The following is a 19,185-nucleotide window of genomic DNA, read 5'->3' on the forward strand; positions in this document are numbered from 1 at the left end:
CTCTTAATCTCTCCACCTCCATCCCGTCTCCATTTTTACCACTTTAAACCTTCACGCTATCCTCGCCTGTCCTCTCCTCTGAGAGTAACAGAAACATTTCATCATCAGTCATTCTGCTTTGTTCATCTTCTCATCTTGATTTGTATAATTTCCCATCACCTCAACTGTTTTCTTCTACTATTTATGTCCCCTTCATACTCTGTCTTTTCCATTGCTGTATCCTGGTCACATTCTACACATGCCTTTTGCTGAGCCTCTTTCTCTGAAACTTTCTTTCAGCTCAGCTCCATTCACACACAGCAGTGACCCTGCCAAAACACAGACAACGGTGCCTCACCCCAAGCCAACCTCCAGCTCCCGGGCCCCCTTTTTCCTCCAACAAAAACTGCACTGGAACACCCCCGCTCGCACAGTTCACCCAGTTAACACAGCACTAGTCCCAATGTGACAGCTTTCAGAAAAACTTAATTTTCAACCATCACAGAGATATAGCAGCGGGGAATAGTCGGGTCTTACCTCTGTCGGTGCATCCCACAGACAGGATCAAGCTGTCCACTTTCCTTTCACTTCAACAATGCGTGCAGCGATGGTAGTCAAGCGAGAGCGGTCTGAGAGAGCCATCCGCCACTCAGGGGCCGTTGCACAAACACCAGCATTGTCCTGCTGCCTAAGTCCCTCCCTCTCGTGGTGACACAGCCCCAGCAACACAGCTCTGCACTAACACAACTCGACATAAACTCACGCTGCGGCCACAAGGCACGCAACAGCCGGGGCAAACACCCACAGTTATAACTCAATGTGTATTTTCTCTAAGAACATTATGTTTATATACAACATGAACAGCAACAAAAAAGGGCTGCCCATCAGTAATGAGCTCTCTATTCAACGGTCCTGGTATTACATAATACCTCGAGGCACATTGAATTCCACAGTTGTTAACAGACTTACAACTACGACCATTGTAACCGGCATACCAATATGATTATCACTGTCTGGGACAAGTTCATTATTTATATTGGGGGATATGTAAAGTTAGGTAATTATTAAAGAACAGAAAGTTAAGTAAGGACATCAACAAAAAGAGCATGTGACTGCCACAGGAAGCACTCATTGACCCTAAACTATTTTTTAATGAGCATTGATTGATGTATTGATTCCTGCTGATGGAAAAACAATTACTATCAGTGATCATTTCCCTTATCAGCTGGGATAACTTGTAAGTATCCATAACGGAAGGAAACAAAAGGGATTTTTTTTTTATATTTCATTTCAGCGTAAGTGGCAAAATGTGGCCCCTAAGTTAATATATAGTGAAAAGCAAAAGATGTAGACAGACCAACTTTCCCAGTCCCATGTGCATACACATATACACATATACACATATATATATATACAAGGCGCACTTTTGAAATGAAAAGCTCTCCTGGGAAATAAAACCTGATAGTTGTGGTGTCCTGAAGTGGTGGAGGAAGAATTCTCTTTACTCGAATAAAGTACCAATACCAAAGTGTAACAAGAAACGTTCAGCATTTAGAATTTAGAATTTAAAATAATAGAAGTACAGAAGTATTTTTTGGAAAATGTAAAAAAATAAAAGAACTCAACATACAGAGTGGAACCTGTCTGTTATATTTTTGTTTTGGCTATTTATTTGTTACTATTCACAAGTATAAGCAGCATTTTAATGAAGCTGGTCTAGGTGGAGCAAATGTACTGTTAGATAGCGTAATCAATAAAAGTGCATCATACTTAATAAAGTGATATTATATTTTATATGTATAAGTGTAAAATAGCATGTATGGTATGTCAAAATTGTACTATAGTACAGCACATGAGCAAATGTACTTAGTTAGATTGCACCAAAATCCATCAGTAGAAGCACCTGTCACCTCGTCTCAACCCGAAAAAAACCTGTTCGACAGCCCCTTCCACCACCATCATTAAATTACCAAATTAATATATTACACACGAATGGAGTTCAGAGAACTGTACAATATATGTTGAGGTCGTTTTGATTTGTCACCCATCTGTATTACAAAGGTGTAGATGTGATTGTAACTGGCAAGAATCATGAAAGCAGCTGTTCATTGTCTTTACTTATATTGACCTTATAAAGCTTCAAACTACACACAACACACTTTGTGTTGTAATTCAAATGTCAGTGTGTTTTACGATGGAAACGGCGTGGGTCCAGGTTCGGTAGCATATGTTGTATAATATACAGCTTGTATATGTATACATTATATATATTCTATGTAATAATATGGAACAGGCTTCCAGGACAATACAACTTGCTGGAGAAATCATGAGCTTTCCTCTTGCACCACCTTTAGGCCAAAACGTTAACTTGCACACTGGATATCTCTTGAATCTGATCATTTAATTTAATGCCATTAAATGAAATGCCTTGGATTTTAAGTTTTGGACATGCAATATTTGCATGAGAATGTTTGATGACTTTTTGAATTTAATTTGGTAATTTAAATGCACAACTACGCATTCATTATACTTTCAATTTTACACATACTTTGAATCAATACAAGCTATTTGAGTAAAGTGTTTTTTAAAGAAAAGTTATTTAATCAAACCATTTTACCATATGTTTACCATTAGTTTTTTTCCTTTGGTAAACACCTGAGCAAGAAAACTTGGCAAATGTGTGACATGCCCTTTCTTTTTTTTGAATCAATAAAATGGGATATAATAAGAGATGTGTGCATGGGCATCTCACTCTGAACACAGCCGTGCAGGGCAAAGTGTTTACTTTGGCACTCATTTATTTAATTAATGTATTACTTTTGCTCTAACTGTCACCGAGCGCAACTGCTGTCTCATAGCGTGCACTTTTCACACATTGCGATGGAGGGAGCCCCCGTGCAGTGTAGAGGACGACTTCCACCACGATGTTGTTTACAAAATCTAGCCTACATGAGAGCTGGCAATGTACTGTACACGACAGGGATCAGCTGAACGAGCCTCTCATTGTGTGATTGATAGAACCGTTGCTGCTGTTGCAAATCGAATCAAAAAGGTGGTAGGTTAAAAAAAACAACCAAAAAACGTTGACAAGAGGAAATTAACGAAAATATAACGAATATGCCGAACGATTTTGAACTAAACCCTCATCTCCGCGCACGGAAACCACACTGATGTAACTTAAAACAAGTTACCTGGCTCATACCTGGTTCGTGTTTTTATTTTTTTTATTCATTCACCATTCACAGGCATTCCCTTTAAACGGCGGCCGCAATACCAAACCAATGGGTTACTGTTGACGTTAGACCTATGCTACTGTGACGAGCAGAGATATCTAAGTGCAAACATGTTTAAAAGTGACATGTTATTTGTGTAAAATATCAACATGGTTGACACTATAAAGAGTACTTGTGTCCAAATATAGTTTAACGCATAGGTAAAGTGGAAGCTCCCCCCTCTTCCTCGCCGTGCGGTGGTATCGCCCTCCCCATCTGTTCGGCTCCAGTGAGACTCTGATTGAAACAGATTGTAACGCTCCTCGGGTCGCGATGGCAAATGTCCGACAAGGACGACACCAGCAACTTTTGTCGTGTTTGTAATGTTACGGAAACATTGTAAGTCGCCGAGGAAACTACCCTCTAATGTGAACAACAGACGTGACACAATATCTCAAGTCCGAAGATGTCCCATGGATGTAGAGTCTCTGTGGAAGAGATCCAGTCCTGGTGGGAAGTCCCCGCCATAGCGCACTTCTGCTCGCTGTTCAGGACCGCGTTCAACCTGCCAGACTTTGAAATAGAGGTAAAATACAACTGTTGTTGCTTTCGGTAACACGAGTGTCTTTCTTTGCGGAAATGAAACGTTGTTTGTGTCAGCTTTTTTGTCTGCTTGGTCTCTGGACCGCATTTAGTGTAACTAGCTATCCGGGTAACCAGCTTAGTGTCCTCTGAACTTCTCGTCCACTAAGGCAATCCTGTTAGGTAACGAGCTAGCTCGTTAGCACAGCTAAAAGCTAGCTTTAATTGCTAATTTCTGCTCTTTGAAGTTGTAAAACGACACTAAAAGAGGTCCGTTGAATGTAGCAGGCACGATACAGTTTAAATAATAAAGTTACGTGTGGCTTTTATTATATATGAACGGATGCTCTGCTGCTCCAGAGTAACTTTAGATAAAGGTGCTCTTGTAACAACCATGTGCCCCGCTCGTTTGTTTTCATTTGGCCAGAGTCGCGTGTTGTTTATGTTGAAGCGCGACCCTATTACAGCTCATTCACACAAACCGCAAACGAGAGAAGACGATGAGAGTATGCTTGTGTGACAAAACGAGTCGAAAACACGCGAACATTTTAGACATCATGTGTTTAGATTATATGTATATGTGACGCGTAGAGCCGAAAAGTCGCGTGATAACTCTGCTCGTTGTCTTACTAAAAGGACCCTGGCTGTGTTTCGTTTCTTTTATCTGTCAATTGACGTAAAAGTTAAGTTCATAGCGCGAGGTTCGAGTTTATTGTCTTGCAGTTTGTGAGCCATCTGGCTCGAGGAGCCACAGGGACGCAGATGCTGCTCGGGCATTGTTTGCTCGTCACGTACTGTTTTTGTTTCAATAAGCGATGGTTCAAACGTTTATTCCCGATACCAATCGAGTCAGAAAAGCGACAGATGTAAGCTCTCCAACCATTAGAGAATAAACTACATGTATCCTACAACGATTAGGCGACATAATACAACTTTACCACTCGACTCGACCCCCTTGTTCCTTTTTTTTAAAAATGTATTCGGACTTCATAGAACAGCTAATTCCGGCATGTATTTATTCGAGGTGCCTTTTCACATCGCAGTTAATGTAGATCGTTTAATTCATCGAGGAATGATTGCACTTTAGAGGAACTGGTGCGGTCAACATCACGCATCAACAGTCTCCCATCACTCATTCATCCCCACCCCCTTCAGGCGGAGGAGCACACGTAGGCATCGCTTTGTTATTAAACGAGGTGCGAGCCAGATGGGGGATCGCATTGCGCCAAGTTTACATGAAAGTTGAGGGTCTTGTGCTGTTGCATTTCCCCTTTTTTTTAGATGGAACTAAACTAACGCGAAACAACCGCATTGTATTAGTGTGTTTTTCCCAGTTACAAGGAAAGCTTCTGGATTTTAACTTGAATGCATCTGTGGACCAAAACATGGTTTGAACCGTCCCAGGGTCGTTGTGCTGCTGCCCACAGTCTTCTTTAACTGCATCACTGAGCATGTCTCATACAGATACACCCCCATCAACTGCATATATATATATATATATATATATATATATATATATAGAGGATAGATTAAGATTAATGTAGTAGTCTGATACATCCCATCAGTGTTCAAGGTCATTACTCCTCTGTTGCTCAGTGGGCCTAATATTATCTACATTTATGATTATAATAGATAGTCAGTGGTGATAGAAGCTTACTGCTTTTGGTGCTTTGGTTTGAAAGCCAGTGGAAATACATGTCTTCCAATGAAACTTAAGTAATACTGTGTCAGTGGAATGTAGTGTCGGTGCTGAAACCTCCACTTTAAACCGGTTTCAGTGGGAAAACATACCGCTGAGTTCTCGTCGTGTCACGTATTTGTGGTATCAGAACCCAGTCCACATCACTGAGGGGATGGTGGCGTTCTTCTGCTGGGACATGGAATCATATCATCACTTTCTGTCAATGGCAGAGTCTCACTTCTTTAAGAGTCGCTGTGTTTGGATGAACATGTGTGTGAAACGTATTCAACATTTGGATGGAATACTACTTTTAACCGTTGGGATCCGTTCTGATTGATAGTCCGGGCAGAAGCCCCACAGGCCTGTGGGAAAGAACTATAAAACTGTTTTAAAACCATCTTTGAAGCCGTCACATGGTGACGCTTACTCAAAACATTCATAGTCCTTTTGGTTTGGTTGCTTGCTAGGCCTACTTATTTGCAGCTTTTGATGGAGTTATTCATATTCAATTGCAAAAAGGTGTGCGTCAACCGATCCAGCATTACATCAATGTATTTTAATTTATCTATGTACGGGTAGCATATTGTCACAAACTCAAGCATATTTGGTCAGCTTAAGGAAACTGTCTTGATACGTGTGCCCAATGGCTCAAGAAATCATGTTTTTCTTCCTTTTTAATTTTAATTTCTAAAGATGTCGTTTCTTGCTTTTGAATTACTGAAACATCTACACCTGCACATGTTTGCTCACTTGAGTTAAGTGTTGTTTGTTTCTTAAACAGTGTGCCCAATGCGGTTCCTGGGGCTGTTGTGCATCAGAACATGACCTTTATATGGTCCTTCAGGCCAGACTGCTTTGGAGCTCAGCTTTGACGCCTAATGGGCTCCATACCATTTGCTGCGTAAAGTGGGCTTTTGGTCAGCTTTCATGTCAGGAAGTTATAAACATGAGGCAACGCAGAACACCTTAGTCCGACCTTCTGTGTTTCACACCGCAGATACCGGGAGGGCTGCACTAAAGATATGACGACATGAAGATAAAGGCTCAAGGAGTCATGGCCCACTAGTCCAGCCCGTGCTCCTCTGTGGCTTTGTAAATTATCCACATTGATGTAGGACAGTAGTCTGGAATGGCTTGTTCCGAAGTGAGGACATCATAGAAATAAGAGGAAACTGTTAGTGAGACATGTTTGTTTTGCTTAATGCCACATACCAGCAACAAGACAAGCTGGCTCGGGCACTGTAACCGTTGTTGCATTTGTCTCCACATACAGTTATACGGTTGAGAAAGTTGATGAGCCATACATACATATTACTCAATCAATATTAATTTGACGCCGAGTGATTTCACTCTGTCCTGTGCTTTAGTGTCAACACACTGTGACATAGCGTCAGTCCTTTTCTTGTGGACACAGCGTCGTATTGGCTGCTGTTGTCCTTTGTCCGTCTTTCCCACCACGTCCCTAGTTTATACACGGCAGGGGTCAATGTTGTGACCGCTGAGGGCCTCAACCAACTCTGCAGGGCAAAGCATTGCTATGCATTTCCTGGTTAGAGACCTGTGTCACCTGTGGGGAGATGAGTTTTAAGGGTAGTGGGGGTGCGTACTTTCACCCGGTTGCCTATTTAAACACTATAAGTGTTTGAGGTTGTTTTTGTTCGATGCGAGCTGAAGTGTAATGAGTAGAAAGATGGGTCCGATACTGACTCTTCATAGCTGGATTGGGTATCTGTGACAATCGGCCGATCAGGTGTCGAATACCGTTATTTTAATAACTAACTATCCAGTATTGCTATCTATAAATTAAGGAAGCAATGTTTTAGGCGAGCCTGATGTTGCCTTACACTTCCACACAGTGAGGCATACAACCGTATAATTAAACACTGCTAATTAGATCAGTTCTTGGTATCGACTAGAACCCAAAGCCTAGATATCGATATCAGGACTTTAAAAAGTCTGATAAATGCACCCCGAGTAATAAGTATTGAGAACTGGCCGAGGCAGCTGACTAAATATCTGCTGTAGAGTCACTGAACCACCTGTTTCTTTTTCTCTTAATGGACACTTTTGTAATGGATGGCACATTTGAGATCACTATGTTTTGTACTCTGTGAAACCTTTACCAGGGTGCATTTTTTGGCAAACTCAGTGAGTGAGTCTGACAGTACTACTGTGGTACTGTTGGGGCAGCTCTTTTCTTTCAATGGTGCTGGTCAGTGATAATGGAGCCCCCCCCCCAAAAAAAATCTCCTTGGCTAGCCTTACAAAACAGCCCCCTTGCACATTGTTCCTTGGGCTGATACACTTCACTGACACTGGTTTCCACTTTCCTCAGGCTGCAGGCAGCGAGCTGGGAAAGCAGTGTGTGTGGATGAGACAGTCAAGTGGTTGAGATGGAGAGGAAAAGAAAGAATGAGTGGGAGGGAAAGAGGGGCAGTGGAGGAAAAAGTGTACTCGAGATCGAGCGAGCGTGCTACGAAGTGAATGGACATTAGTGTGGAGGAGTGGGAGGGTGATCTGCAGGAAGGAGACCCAGGGTCGACATGCCTGTCCCCTGGCTTTTTGTCTCTGTGGCGAATGCTTGATTTCTTGGCTGTGTGTCTTTTTGAAATGACCCCTAGAATCCCACAGCCAACAGACGCTGGTAGGCCTCTGTCGCTGGATTGTGAATGATGTGCCCTTCATCACCAGACACGGCCTTCATTTGACGACGACCTCTGTCCCCCGTCATCTTCCCGCTCCGCTGGCGGCCCCGTTTGGCACATCGTGCATTTGTTCCGTATGTCTTCATCAGCCGCCCGTCATAATCTACGTGGTGAACTCTGACTTAAATAAGCCTCCTCTTAGGAGATACCCATTATTGGTGATTAGCTAAGAGACGTGGGCAATTCATGAGCCTTCAAAGTGGACTTTCATTTTTTTTGCCCAAGCTCTGTGCAGATCGCCATAATGCAGTTGTTTGTGTGAAAGCGCATTTCATATAAGCTTCTGAGTGTGGCATTTTTAGGTTTATACTTTAAATTTGACAAGAATGATATAATAGGAAGAAGAGAAATGACACCGCAGCGCAGAACACAAAGCCAGGCAGCAGTTTTGTTATCTTTGGCGACAGAACATTCCTTGTTCCATAACGAGATGTTTTCAGCTAATGAGAGACATTACCATCCTTGTGTGGGCCAAGAAACGAAGAGACACTTAACGAAATAAACTGTTTTTTACTTAAACTTTCCCTGTCTGGCTCGAGAAGAACCTTTGAGTATGGGCATAAAACGCATACATCTTTTTAGGTCTATTCGTGGCGTGGCTCTATGGATGGCGTTGTTGGTTGAACTGTACATCAGTTATCCCATCACTTTGGTCCGCTCTGAAATATCTCAGCCACTAATGATGATGATGGCATCCACTTATCCTGTAGCATATCTCTACATCCACATGATGGACGGGCACAAATATTTGTACAGACACACTCATGGTTCCCAGAGGATGTATCCTAATGACTGTGGTGATGTCACAGCTGTACTTTGTGTTTGCTGCTAATTAGCAAATGTTAGCATGCTTAACTAAGGCGGTTGTTATGGTAAACATGTTACGTGCTAAACATTAACATGGTGTTAGCATTCAGCTCAAGGAACAGCGTCACAGCGTAACAGTGCTGCTAACATGGCTTTGGTCTTCAAGTGGAAACTAAGCCGATCAGGTTCAGCTGATTTACTAACATAAGCATCTCAAAGAAGAAAAGACGTTAAATCTTTAGTGGCAAGAGCGCCGCCATGTTGCCGTGCTCCTGCCTATGATGCTCTTCTTGTTGTTGATATTTTCCTGAATTCAAGAGTTTCAAATGTGAAAACGAGGCGGTTTAAAAAAATGTGTTAAATAAGTGTTTCCGGTAACATAAAAGAATGACTTCTAGATAAAGGTAACAGGGTCTGCAGTGCTAACAGCCTAGACCCTAATATTATTTATTCTCACAAACACTTTTGAGACACTTTTGAAACACTAATGAAGAACTTATTCTTACTGTGATTTTGTAGATTTGTGATTGTTTCAGAGGATTACTTTCTGATTGGTTAATTTGGATTATTTATATCTTCGTGGTTGATTAGTTAGAAACACTATTTATTTTGTGCACTTGTTGGCGAAGAGCTCGGCTATTAAAGGTCAGTGTGGTGCAGTGTGTGCTTTTCCTATTCTCTCATTTCTACACCTGCTACAAAGACCTTGAGATCAGATTATAACTCTCATGAAGGACATTTGCTTCTGTCTTTCACACAGCGTACAGAATCACGTTGTCGAACTCTTGGTCTCTATGGCACCCAGTTTTAATAGCTAGCTTGAGTACCCGTTTATTATTTTCTTTTGTTTTGATTGTTTAATCCCAACCATACCTGGATTTTATGGTTCAGCCTGTTAACAGTGTGGACCGCCTCAGTTCCTCATTATCTCCTGAAGGCCTCACACGCCAGCAGTCGTCCCACACAGCTGTTTTCACTTACGTTGCCTGATTAGTGTGTTCAGGTACAGATTGGCGGCTCCCTCCCTCTCCAGTTATGTTGCATCTGTTGGGGTTTGTACAATTATAAATTGTCGTTATTAGCTCATAGAGATGGTGACATCACAGCGCTACGCCCAACTTCGGCCCGATTAGCTGTCCAACCTGCTAGGTTAACTGGACACCTGCTTGGATGTGCTGAGCCTTGAAGATCTCAGTAAGTGTTCAAGGACTAGCCTCTCTGTCTGCCTCTCACCATGTCCCATTCTCTTTGCCATCACTTGTCTCACTACCTCGGCTCGTACCCGTTAGCTGTCGCTCTACCCCGTCCCTCTCTCTCCCCGGCCCCTGGCATCACCATGACTAAACCCCAGATGGTGAGTCTTTCTTTCCCATCCCCCTGGAGGGTGGAGGCTCTCCACTCTGACTGGGTGCTAGATACTACTGCTGCTGCTGCTGCTGCTGCTGCAGCCCTTCTGGGGAGGGGGGGTTCCTATTTTCGCAACGCCCCCGGTGTGATTGTAAAAGAAGATTTAGTCCTATTAGATCTGGTAAATAAGGGCGGGCAGCCTGTGAGCAACATACTTGTTTCTGTTGTCTCGAAAGCAAATGGATTAACGGGGAATAGGATCAGGGCTTATGTGTTGCTCCGTCATGGCCCCGCTTCAGCTGATTCCCGGTTTTGTGGATTATAAATGTAGAAAGCAGTTAACTTAACGTTACTTGCCAGTCTGGCCCAGGGCTGTCAAAATTGGCCACAAATGACGTTCAAATATTTGTTCACTTTCAAAGGGGTAAAGCACCATGGATGAGGAACGGCGAAAGAGTTATCGATACCCCGTCATTTCACTACAAAACCCTAAATACGGTGGCAGCTGGCTGGAGGGAGATCGCTTTGCTTTTGGTTATAAGTGATTTCCAGTGTAGATCACATTATTAAACGTGTGATTTTTGTTTTGAAAGGTGCAAAGATAGGAAGTACTACTCACTCATATTTCATGTGGTTAGGTCTCCTACTTATATTTGAAAATCTGTTTTATTTACTACTCGTATATTCAAATTTTGAATATGCGTTGACAACTCTAGTCTGACCTCAATAAAGTTTTGTTTATTTGAAGTGATAGCCAAGGGTGGTTGTGGTGAAGATGTGCGGCAGGATGGACTCCTGAGATTGAGCACCACCATCGGGGTTCAGTAAAATCCCCGATAACGTGTTTACCTTCAACCCGAGGCTGCTTTACTTTAACGCAACAACAAGGATCCATTCTCATCTCAGATCAGCGCCGTTAACTCATCCCTCATCGCTTCCCCTTTCTGTCCCTTTCTCTCCCACCCGCTGACACATCCACAGCTCAGCCCATGTTTCAGCCTCGCAGACTCCAACCTCTGACACTCTCTTGCCAGATCAGGCTCCACATAAAGGCCCCGAGACTTTTTTTCACACTCTGGGAGTACCCCTCGAAGATCAAGAACCGCTTTGCATGTCTTTTTTTTTCTTTTTCTAATGCCCTCCCTTGCATGCGCTGTGAGGGTGGCTTTGTAAGGGGGCTGCTGCCCCTCCCCCCAATTGTGATTGACAAGTGAGAGCAGCAGTACATGCATCAGATGGTTTCACATGGGGAGTGTGTGCACAGAGGGGGAGGCAGAGGGGCACATACACCGGGGTTTGTTTCAGCCAGCTCCATTGTTGAAGCTCCCCATGGTTCCCTCTGTCTGTCTCCAGCCCCTCCAGTGATGCCGTCTCACTTTGTGCCTCAGCGGCTGCTTGTAGAGACGAGAAGCCTGAGAGAAACCCAGTGACGAGAACTTCACCAAACCAGGCCCTGAAAACTTAGTGGGGTCACTGGTTCGCGTGTTTGGCGTGCTTAGAAACAGCGTTTTGTGTTGATTTGTCTGTTTCAACAGCACAGTAAGAGGAGGTAATAAAGAGTTCCTGTAGGAAACACACTCCTCAACAGTAGGATGTATAAAGAGGGAGGGAGCATTGGGAATATTAGTCTAAAAGGTTGAGTTGACTTCTTTTTTTTTATCGCAACGCTGACCAGAGTGTTGTCTGAGAGCTGGCACAAGGGGATGCAGGGGGGTGGGTGTCTGTGGGGCCTTATGGGGGGGGGGCAGACTGGCACACACTTGGCTGACTACATGGATTGCTGGAGGCCACAGGCTTAAGTAAGGATCTCTGGTTGGCACACTCTGAATGTTCTCAGCCCCACATCTTTACACATGTTGTCAAAATACTAACTGGTGACCCATAACACATGTTATGTCTGAATGGCCGTTGACAATACAACACATTGCATTGTTGTGGGCGTGTTGTTCCGTTACTAGTGGCGACACAATAAAATGCAATCCAGGAACACGCCGCCTCACTCTGGATGATGTTGCGTTGCAGCAAAAGTTGAGCAAGTTCCAACTGTTTTACGAAGCCCTCTGCATTGGCGCCTTCATTGCGTCAATGGAGGGGCGCCATTCATATGAATGAGCAGACATTCAGACCCAAAATTAATTTGGTAGTAGAAGTACAGTTGTAGGAAGCACTTAAGGCTCATCAGACACCAGAACATTCATTAATGCATTGTAATACTCTGAAAAGATGTTAAAGCAGAAACTTCTATTTTTTTAAATACAGTGTTCACGAAACAATAAATACAAATAATCTACTAGGAATGCGCGCCAACAGGCTGAATTCAAATAACTAGAACCAAAAAGACCCAACACCGTCCTCTCATGTTAAATGTTGCATTCAACACAATACAAAGACTACAACTAGTTCTCAAAATACAGTACCTACTGATTCAGTAGCATATTCAAACAGCTTACACTTTTTGAGAAGGCATAGACTTCCTGGTGTACATAGTACACTAATGATTTTGACTTTTGATATACAAGCATCAGCGTCTTACTCAACCAGCAATGAAGATCTCTAGTGTCTTCAGCCTTTATTTGACAAACCTGTGCTCAGGGAGGCGCAGAAGATCCTGAACACAACACATGTGATGTGTTGCCTTCAGGCAGACGGTTCAAAAGACCATTCAGTAATATTTCATGATTTTATTTAGGGACTAAGATATTGCAATTTGCTTATATATTATCTGGTTTGATTATTCCCAGTTTAATTATTTTAAAGAAGCATTGTCTCACACTCAACATGTGAATTGAAGCACGTCCATGCGTATGTATGTATGTATTCGCTGCGGGACAATAAAGTAAATCTTATCTTAACTTCCTGTGATACACAGAGAAAAAGAGATGCAAGATATACACCGTTCACTATACATGTTGGAATCAAACACCTTCTGTAAAGGTTACTCTTCCTCTCCTGTCAATAAGCTGTCTCCTCCTGTCTTTTTGCTTTGACTCCGCGGCTGCAAGCCATCTGCTCCATGTTGTTTTCTCCGTTTCTAGACTCCTCCCTCTGACGTCTACAACCATACTGGTCAGGGACCTTTTTTTTCCTCCTCCTCAGGGCCAGCAGGCAAAGATTTTACCGAAATGTTTGTGTGGGCGTGTGCACGTGTATGTGGGTGCATGTTTATGCAGTCAGCGAATGGGACCTCTGGGATGTCAGCTGAAGCAGGAAGCGCCATTTTCATATAAGGAAGTCGATGATGTGGTTTCCTCAGAGCTGACAGTGGAAGCATGCGAGGCCTCCCATCTCCTGGGCTTAATGATTTTCACCCTCATAGCAAGCAGGGTAGGCCAAGGCAAAGGGTCTTAGGAAGGATCTGTCCATGGCTCAACACACACACACACACACACACACACACACACACACACACACACACACACACACACACACACACACACACACACACACACACACACACACACTCCTCCACTACCCCTTCATACAGCCCTGCCACCTGTCCCTTTTAGCCCTGAGGCACTATAATAAAACTCAGTTGGAAGTTGAAACTGACCTTACAGGAGAAAAGGGTTTAATTTTTTCTTTACAGTAGTGTAGCCTATAAGCTATATTTAGTGTTGGTGGCTGCTCCCACCTGGTAGTGCAGCTCAGTGAGATCAACTGTTCTTCAACGGTTCTTCCTGTTCACATATTTTCATAAACAAATGGTGCCCTCGCCTGTAGGCTCTAGTTGTTTTGAATGTGTCATAATGCTAGTCACGACAGGTGTGGAGTACACAACCTTCCACTGTGGCTCAGACAGACATGTTGTAGATCAAGAATAACCGTCCAGGCAAAAGCAGCCAACAAGTTCTTGTTTTGATGCGTCTGGCAGCAGCTGAAAGATGTTCGTCGCTCCCCTCTGATGATCAGATGAACGGTACATCCTGAGGATGCGAGGGGGCGTCTTCCTGCGGTGTTATGGCTGATGTGTGCGCATGTTTGTCATGTGGCAGGAGGTGGTTACGAATGGGGGGGTGGGGGGTGTTGTCAGATGATGGCTCCTGGAGGAACCATGTGGGAGATGAAAGTGGGAGGGGAGTGGGGGAGGAAGAAATAAAGAAAGAAGGAGAGGAAGAGAGAGGGCCCTTTACACAACAAACAGGCCTCCCTTCCCCCCCTCCCACTGGCTGTGCACACATCCTCCAACTGTTGGTGATATAGACCCCGGAGGAGCTGTTAACGGCAGTGGCATGGAAAGTATCTGCTGTGAGGCTAGAGCCAGAGAGGCCAACCCCCGATACTATGGTCTCTGTGGATCTGCCACAACCTTGGGCCTTCTGATACATATGCCGCTCCACTGCATATCACTACCCCATGACACTCTCTCTCTGTCTCTCTCTTTCTTGCTGCATGCATTGGCCAGACACTCGTACGTCCTTTTTATCTCAGTTTCTCTCCCTCTACCGATATGAATGGGACACATCACAGGGCCATCGGTGTCTACTGAGGAAAGCACATTTCACTTTTATCTGCAAATGCAGATGGTGTGTTCTGCCTTGAACTCAGTGTAGCCTTGACGTCTTCTTTCTTTTGAAAAGTCTGCTCCTCTCCTTTCTCAGATGATTTACGTCACATGTCTCGTAACATTTACCATCCCGGTTCTCGTGTCAAGCAGAGACCTGGAGCTGTGTCCTCCTCCTCGTGGGGGCTCATCTTTTAGCTTGGCATCATTAAACCCCTTTTATATAGCAGATGTGCGTGTGATGCAGTATTTCTGAATGCGCGTTGGACCCATTCTTATGAGATAGTCACAGGGGAATCTCTGGTTGTGACCTTAAGCAGAGACTCCAGTCTGCAGTAATGTGCTACACATTCCACTGGTAAACCATAGACCATCCTAATAGAGATGCATGCTCATCAAAGCCAGGCATCCAACCAAGAGTTGGGTTAGGAGGAGGGTCCTAACTAAGAATTGACTGACATGCGTCAACCCGTTCTTAACCTTGAGCCTTCCTGACTTTGACCAACATCAACCGCATGTTCTTTGTGGACCGGATGCTCGTCGTCTACATGGGCCCAAATCTATCCATGACTGAAGCATCAGCCCACAGCATACACACTTGTAATATTAAAAAGATGATGCAAACCTACATAATGGGAAGAACTCTTTAAGGACCGCCTCCTACACGACACAAGTGCGGTGAGTGAAGTAGACATTTCTGTCACGGCTTGCCCATGTCGGCATTATGTGAGAGACACAAGAACAGATCGCTGGTGACAGGTGTTACTTCTCACACTGTTTGCCTGTTTCTATTTAATACATTGAAAGGTGAGACTGCACCTTGAACACTTTTTCAAACACAGATTTTCTGTCCAGAGGCTGCTCTGCCCCCCCCCCCACTGTGCCAAAAATACAATTTTTGTAGGATCCTTGCAGATCACAACAGGAGATCTGCTCCGTCCTCCGCTACTGTGCAGCCAGCCAACGGCTCCGGCTTGAGTGGGGGGACAATGTGTGGAGGGAGCCGAGAGATAAGGAGTACAGAGAGAGGAGGAGAAGAGTGGGGTGGAGAGAGGAGAAAGGGTGTTGTCAGGGGAATAATAGAATGTCTCAGAGGCCCTTGTAGGCACCGTGCAGCAAGACAGGGGGAGGAAAATGGTGTGGAAGAGAGGAATAAGAGGTTAAGCCAGCGAGAGAGAGAGAAAGAGCAGGGGAGTCGGGTGAGAGGAGCAGCAAATACCTTCAGGGCAGATTGCTGATTGCAAGCCAGGCCTACAGAAGGGCTGTGGTGATGACACACCTTTTGACAAGCCTCGACTCTCCCTCCGTCCTGTGTGTGTGTGTGTGTGTGTGTGTGTGTGTGTGTGAATATGAATTGCCCGATTTGTTTAGTGAGAAATATGGCAGTTTGGCTCGAGGATTTATACTCTTTTAAAGCTTACCACTCAGCGCTCTTATCTTTTGAGTCCCATTGATCATTAATACGAAGCAGTCAAAGTACTGCAAAGTGTTTATTCTGTTGAGACACGTGTGTGTACAATGAATGTCGGTAAAAGTGTGTTTTCTGTCTGTTGTTGACCTCATGTTTGCCAAAGGTTGCGTGTTGTGTCCTTCTAGTGTGTTGGTTTGATCGCTGCTTTTCGTGTGTACGTGCTGATAGAGGGGGGGGGGGGGAGGTTACCACAGGACCTCGTCCCTCGCAGCCCGTCATCGAGATGAGTGTCAGTTAGCACCGGGCCTCACAGGGATTGGACGTATGGCCGAAAGAACGGCACACACACTCCATTAATTCCCCTTCCTTCTGCCATCGGAGATGCAGTGTGGCACTTCAAAGGTGGAGCAGGGTGTTGTTAATCCAGGGGCCGTAGCAAGCCCTCCACTCTGCCGCGCCGCACTCAACTCTCAGACTCGTCCCCTGGCCGTGTCCCCCCCCCCCCCCCCCCCCCCCCTCGGGCCTTTTGCGAAGTGTGATCAAAGTGCAGTCTGTCTCTGACGGATGGGCTCACTCTGGCCCAGAGGCTGCCTGACAGGGGGACCAGGAAGTGGAAGGGACTGTGACACAGGATCTCTCTGCATCCTATGCACATGTGCTTGTACACACAGGGATACGTACTCTATGCTTTCTATCCTTTTAAGGATCATAGTTCATGGCTATGGCATAGTTCTGCTGCTGAGTAGCGTACGTACGCGTGAACAAGCACATGCACTTGCTTGAGCAACAGTCTCTGTTGTGAAAGCGCTGCCTCCCTTGACGTAGGCTACATGAAACTATATCACTATATTCTTTACATTTCTGGTCTTTTACTGTAAATGTGTGATGGCACACATCTTTCAGCCAGTTGCTGTGACATCACGTGACTGGACTTCAGTCACCATGGCAAGACGAGGACTGTTTTTGAGATGTCCTGCTACCTTTTAGACCTAAAATATCATCTTGTGTGCTCTTGCCTTCCTCTCACGTGCTCAGACTCACCAAGTCTTCCTGCTTATGGCTTCTTGTTGAATTATTTTGTATTAATATTCTTCAGAGTCCGTCTCATTTGCCACTGTGAGCGTGTTGATTTGTAGACTTTTAACTTGGTCATTAGAATGCGTTCATAAAACCTAATGAACCGTTCTTTTAGTGAGACGTAGCTGTTTTTTTTTTATTTCCAGTCATCAGAGTTGCTCTCCTGGTATCGTTCTTTAGCGTCAGTCGGAAACAAAAGCGGGCTCTTGAGTCTCCCTCTCTTCTAACCTCAAGTCACAACATTAATCTTGTCCTCTTTTTTTCAACTTCTTTTCTCAACCTCCTCCTCCTCCTCCTCTGTTTGTCATCGTCCTGACTTGTCGGCTCCTGGTGTCCGTCGTTCTCCGTGGCGGGGAGGAGTGTACGCTGACCTTTGGTGACCGCCATGTTCCTCTAGAGAGAGGCAGACTGAGAAGAGATGAGTGAGTGCACAATAGTCCAACGTGCCTCCTTGTCCTTGAGATGATTTTGGACCTTTTTATTTTTTGTTTTAACCCCTTGAACCTGAGGATAGAGAAAGAGTGACACAGAGAGAGAGAGTTTGGATCTGTTGCTAGTGTGAGAGCAAGGACTAGGAGGTGTAAGGAGTGGTCAGCTGTAGGCAGACATGTTCTGTTTGGCTCCAGCCTGAAGGGGCTTGTTTGCAACCTGCATAAGGGGGCTTTAAGTGAAATGGACACTTGGCTGACGGAGCACTCTGCATTTGCATTTCTGCCCTCTCAGCCTCCTGTTCCCTCTGTTTCTCTCGCTCTCCCCTCCTGTTCTACTCCTGAGCTTTTTGGGGTATCATTTGGGAAAGCAGTGCATGCTGGGAAGCTGTGTGGGGTGCTGCGTTTTGGTTGGTCAGCAAAGGAGAGGAGGAGGAGGGAGGGAAGGGGGGGGGCACGGCTGTGTTGCAGCTCTAGGCCCCTGCTGCCTCCCATCTCTCCTCGGCGCTTTCAGGCCTTTTAGAGTTTGCTCTGCCGGTTACTGCCGCTTCATGAAACCTCAATGGAGGAAACACAATGCCAGGAGAGAGGGGTCATGGCTGAACTTGAACCTCTGCTTCAGCCAAACAACCACTGGCAAACCAAGAAGCCCGAATCAGACAACGACAAATTCCAACCGCCCCTCCTGCTGTCTGCCTCTGCCAGCTTACCTTACACTGGAACCAGCTCTGTCGAAAACATATGCAGAGGGCTCAGGAATATCACGTCTTATTCTTCATTCATTATCTCAACGTACAGACATTTCCTTTCCTCATGTGATGACCACCGATCGTTTGATACGTTATTAATCCCCTGTGTTTAATAATGCCTTTGCCTTATTGAAAGAGTTTTCCTTTCAAGCTCCTCTGGTTTCATAATTTTGCAGCTGAGCTGTGTTAATAATTAGTAATATCTTATATATGTAGTGTGTATTCTTCACGTGTGTATTGACCCTGCGCTCTCTTTTGTTGTGTTTCTCCAGGAGTTGGAGAAGGCCCTGTCGGAGCAGGACTTGGACTTCCTCAGGGACCTCATTGCTTGTCTTTTGCAGGGCTGCTACCAGCGCAATGACATCACGTAAGTATAGAGTGAGAAGAACAAAGTATCTGGTAAATATCGGCAAAGGCGGTTGAAACTAATGTCAGTGCAGCTTAACACAATAGTTGGATGAGGTTTTGAGTCGGGGCCGAAGGAGAAGTTAACTGGAATCACTGGTGTAGATAATAACAAAACGTTGACAGTAGTAACGAATGATACTGTAGTCTGGCGGTAAAGAGGTACGCACGGTTCACAATTCAATCTGACCATAGTTGTGGTTCACAGTGTCACAGAGTGTCCAGTGTTCTCTCCATTAGGGCTGCGAATCATTCAAAGTGTTGTGATAAGATACCAATATGAAATTGAACCCAAACCCAA

The 19,185-nt window shown here is 44.6% G+C and overlaps 1 protein-coding gene across 1 annotated transcript in view; it reads left to right on the forward strand.

Moving 5' to 3' along the window:
- Nucleotides 1-3,517: 3,517 nt before the first annotated feature.
- The window catches only part of cecr2 (CECR2 histone acetyl-lysine reader), a 34,052-nt gene continuing 18,384 nt past the window's right edge, over nucleotides 3,518-19,185 (forward strand). Inside the window, exons 1-2 of the mRNA XM_079163839.1 lie at nucleotides 3,518-3,777; nucleotides 18,752-18,846. Coding sequence (XP_079019965.1) covers nucleotides 3,658-3,777; nucleotides 18,752-18,846 — 215 coding nt within the window. The 5' untranslated portion in view covers nucleotides 3,518-3,657. The remainder of the gene's footprint in view (nucleotides 3,778-18,751; nucleotides 18,847-19,185) is intronic.

Source organism: Pholis gunnellus (assembly GCF_910591455.1).
Source record: "Pholis gunnellus genome assembly, chromosome: 7".
Lineage (NCBI taxonomy): Eukaryota > Metazoa > Chordata > Actinopteri > Perciformes > Pholidae > Pholis > Pholis gunnellus.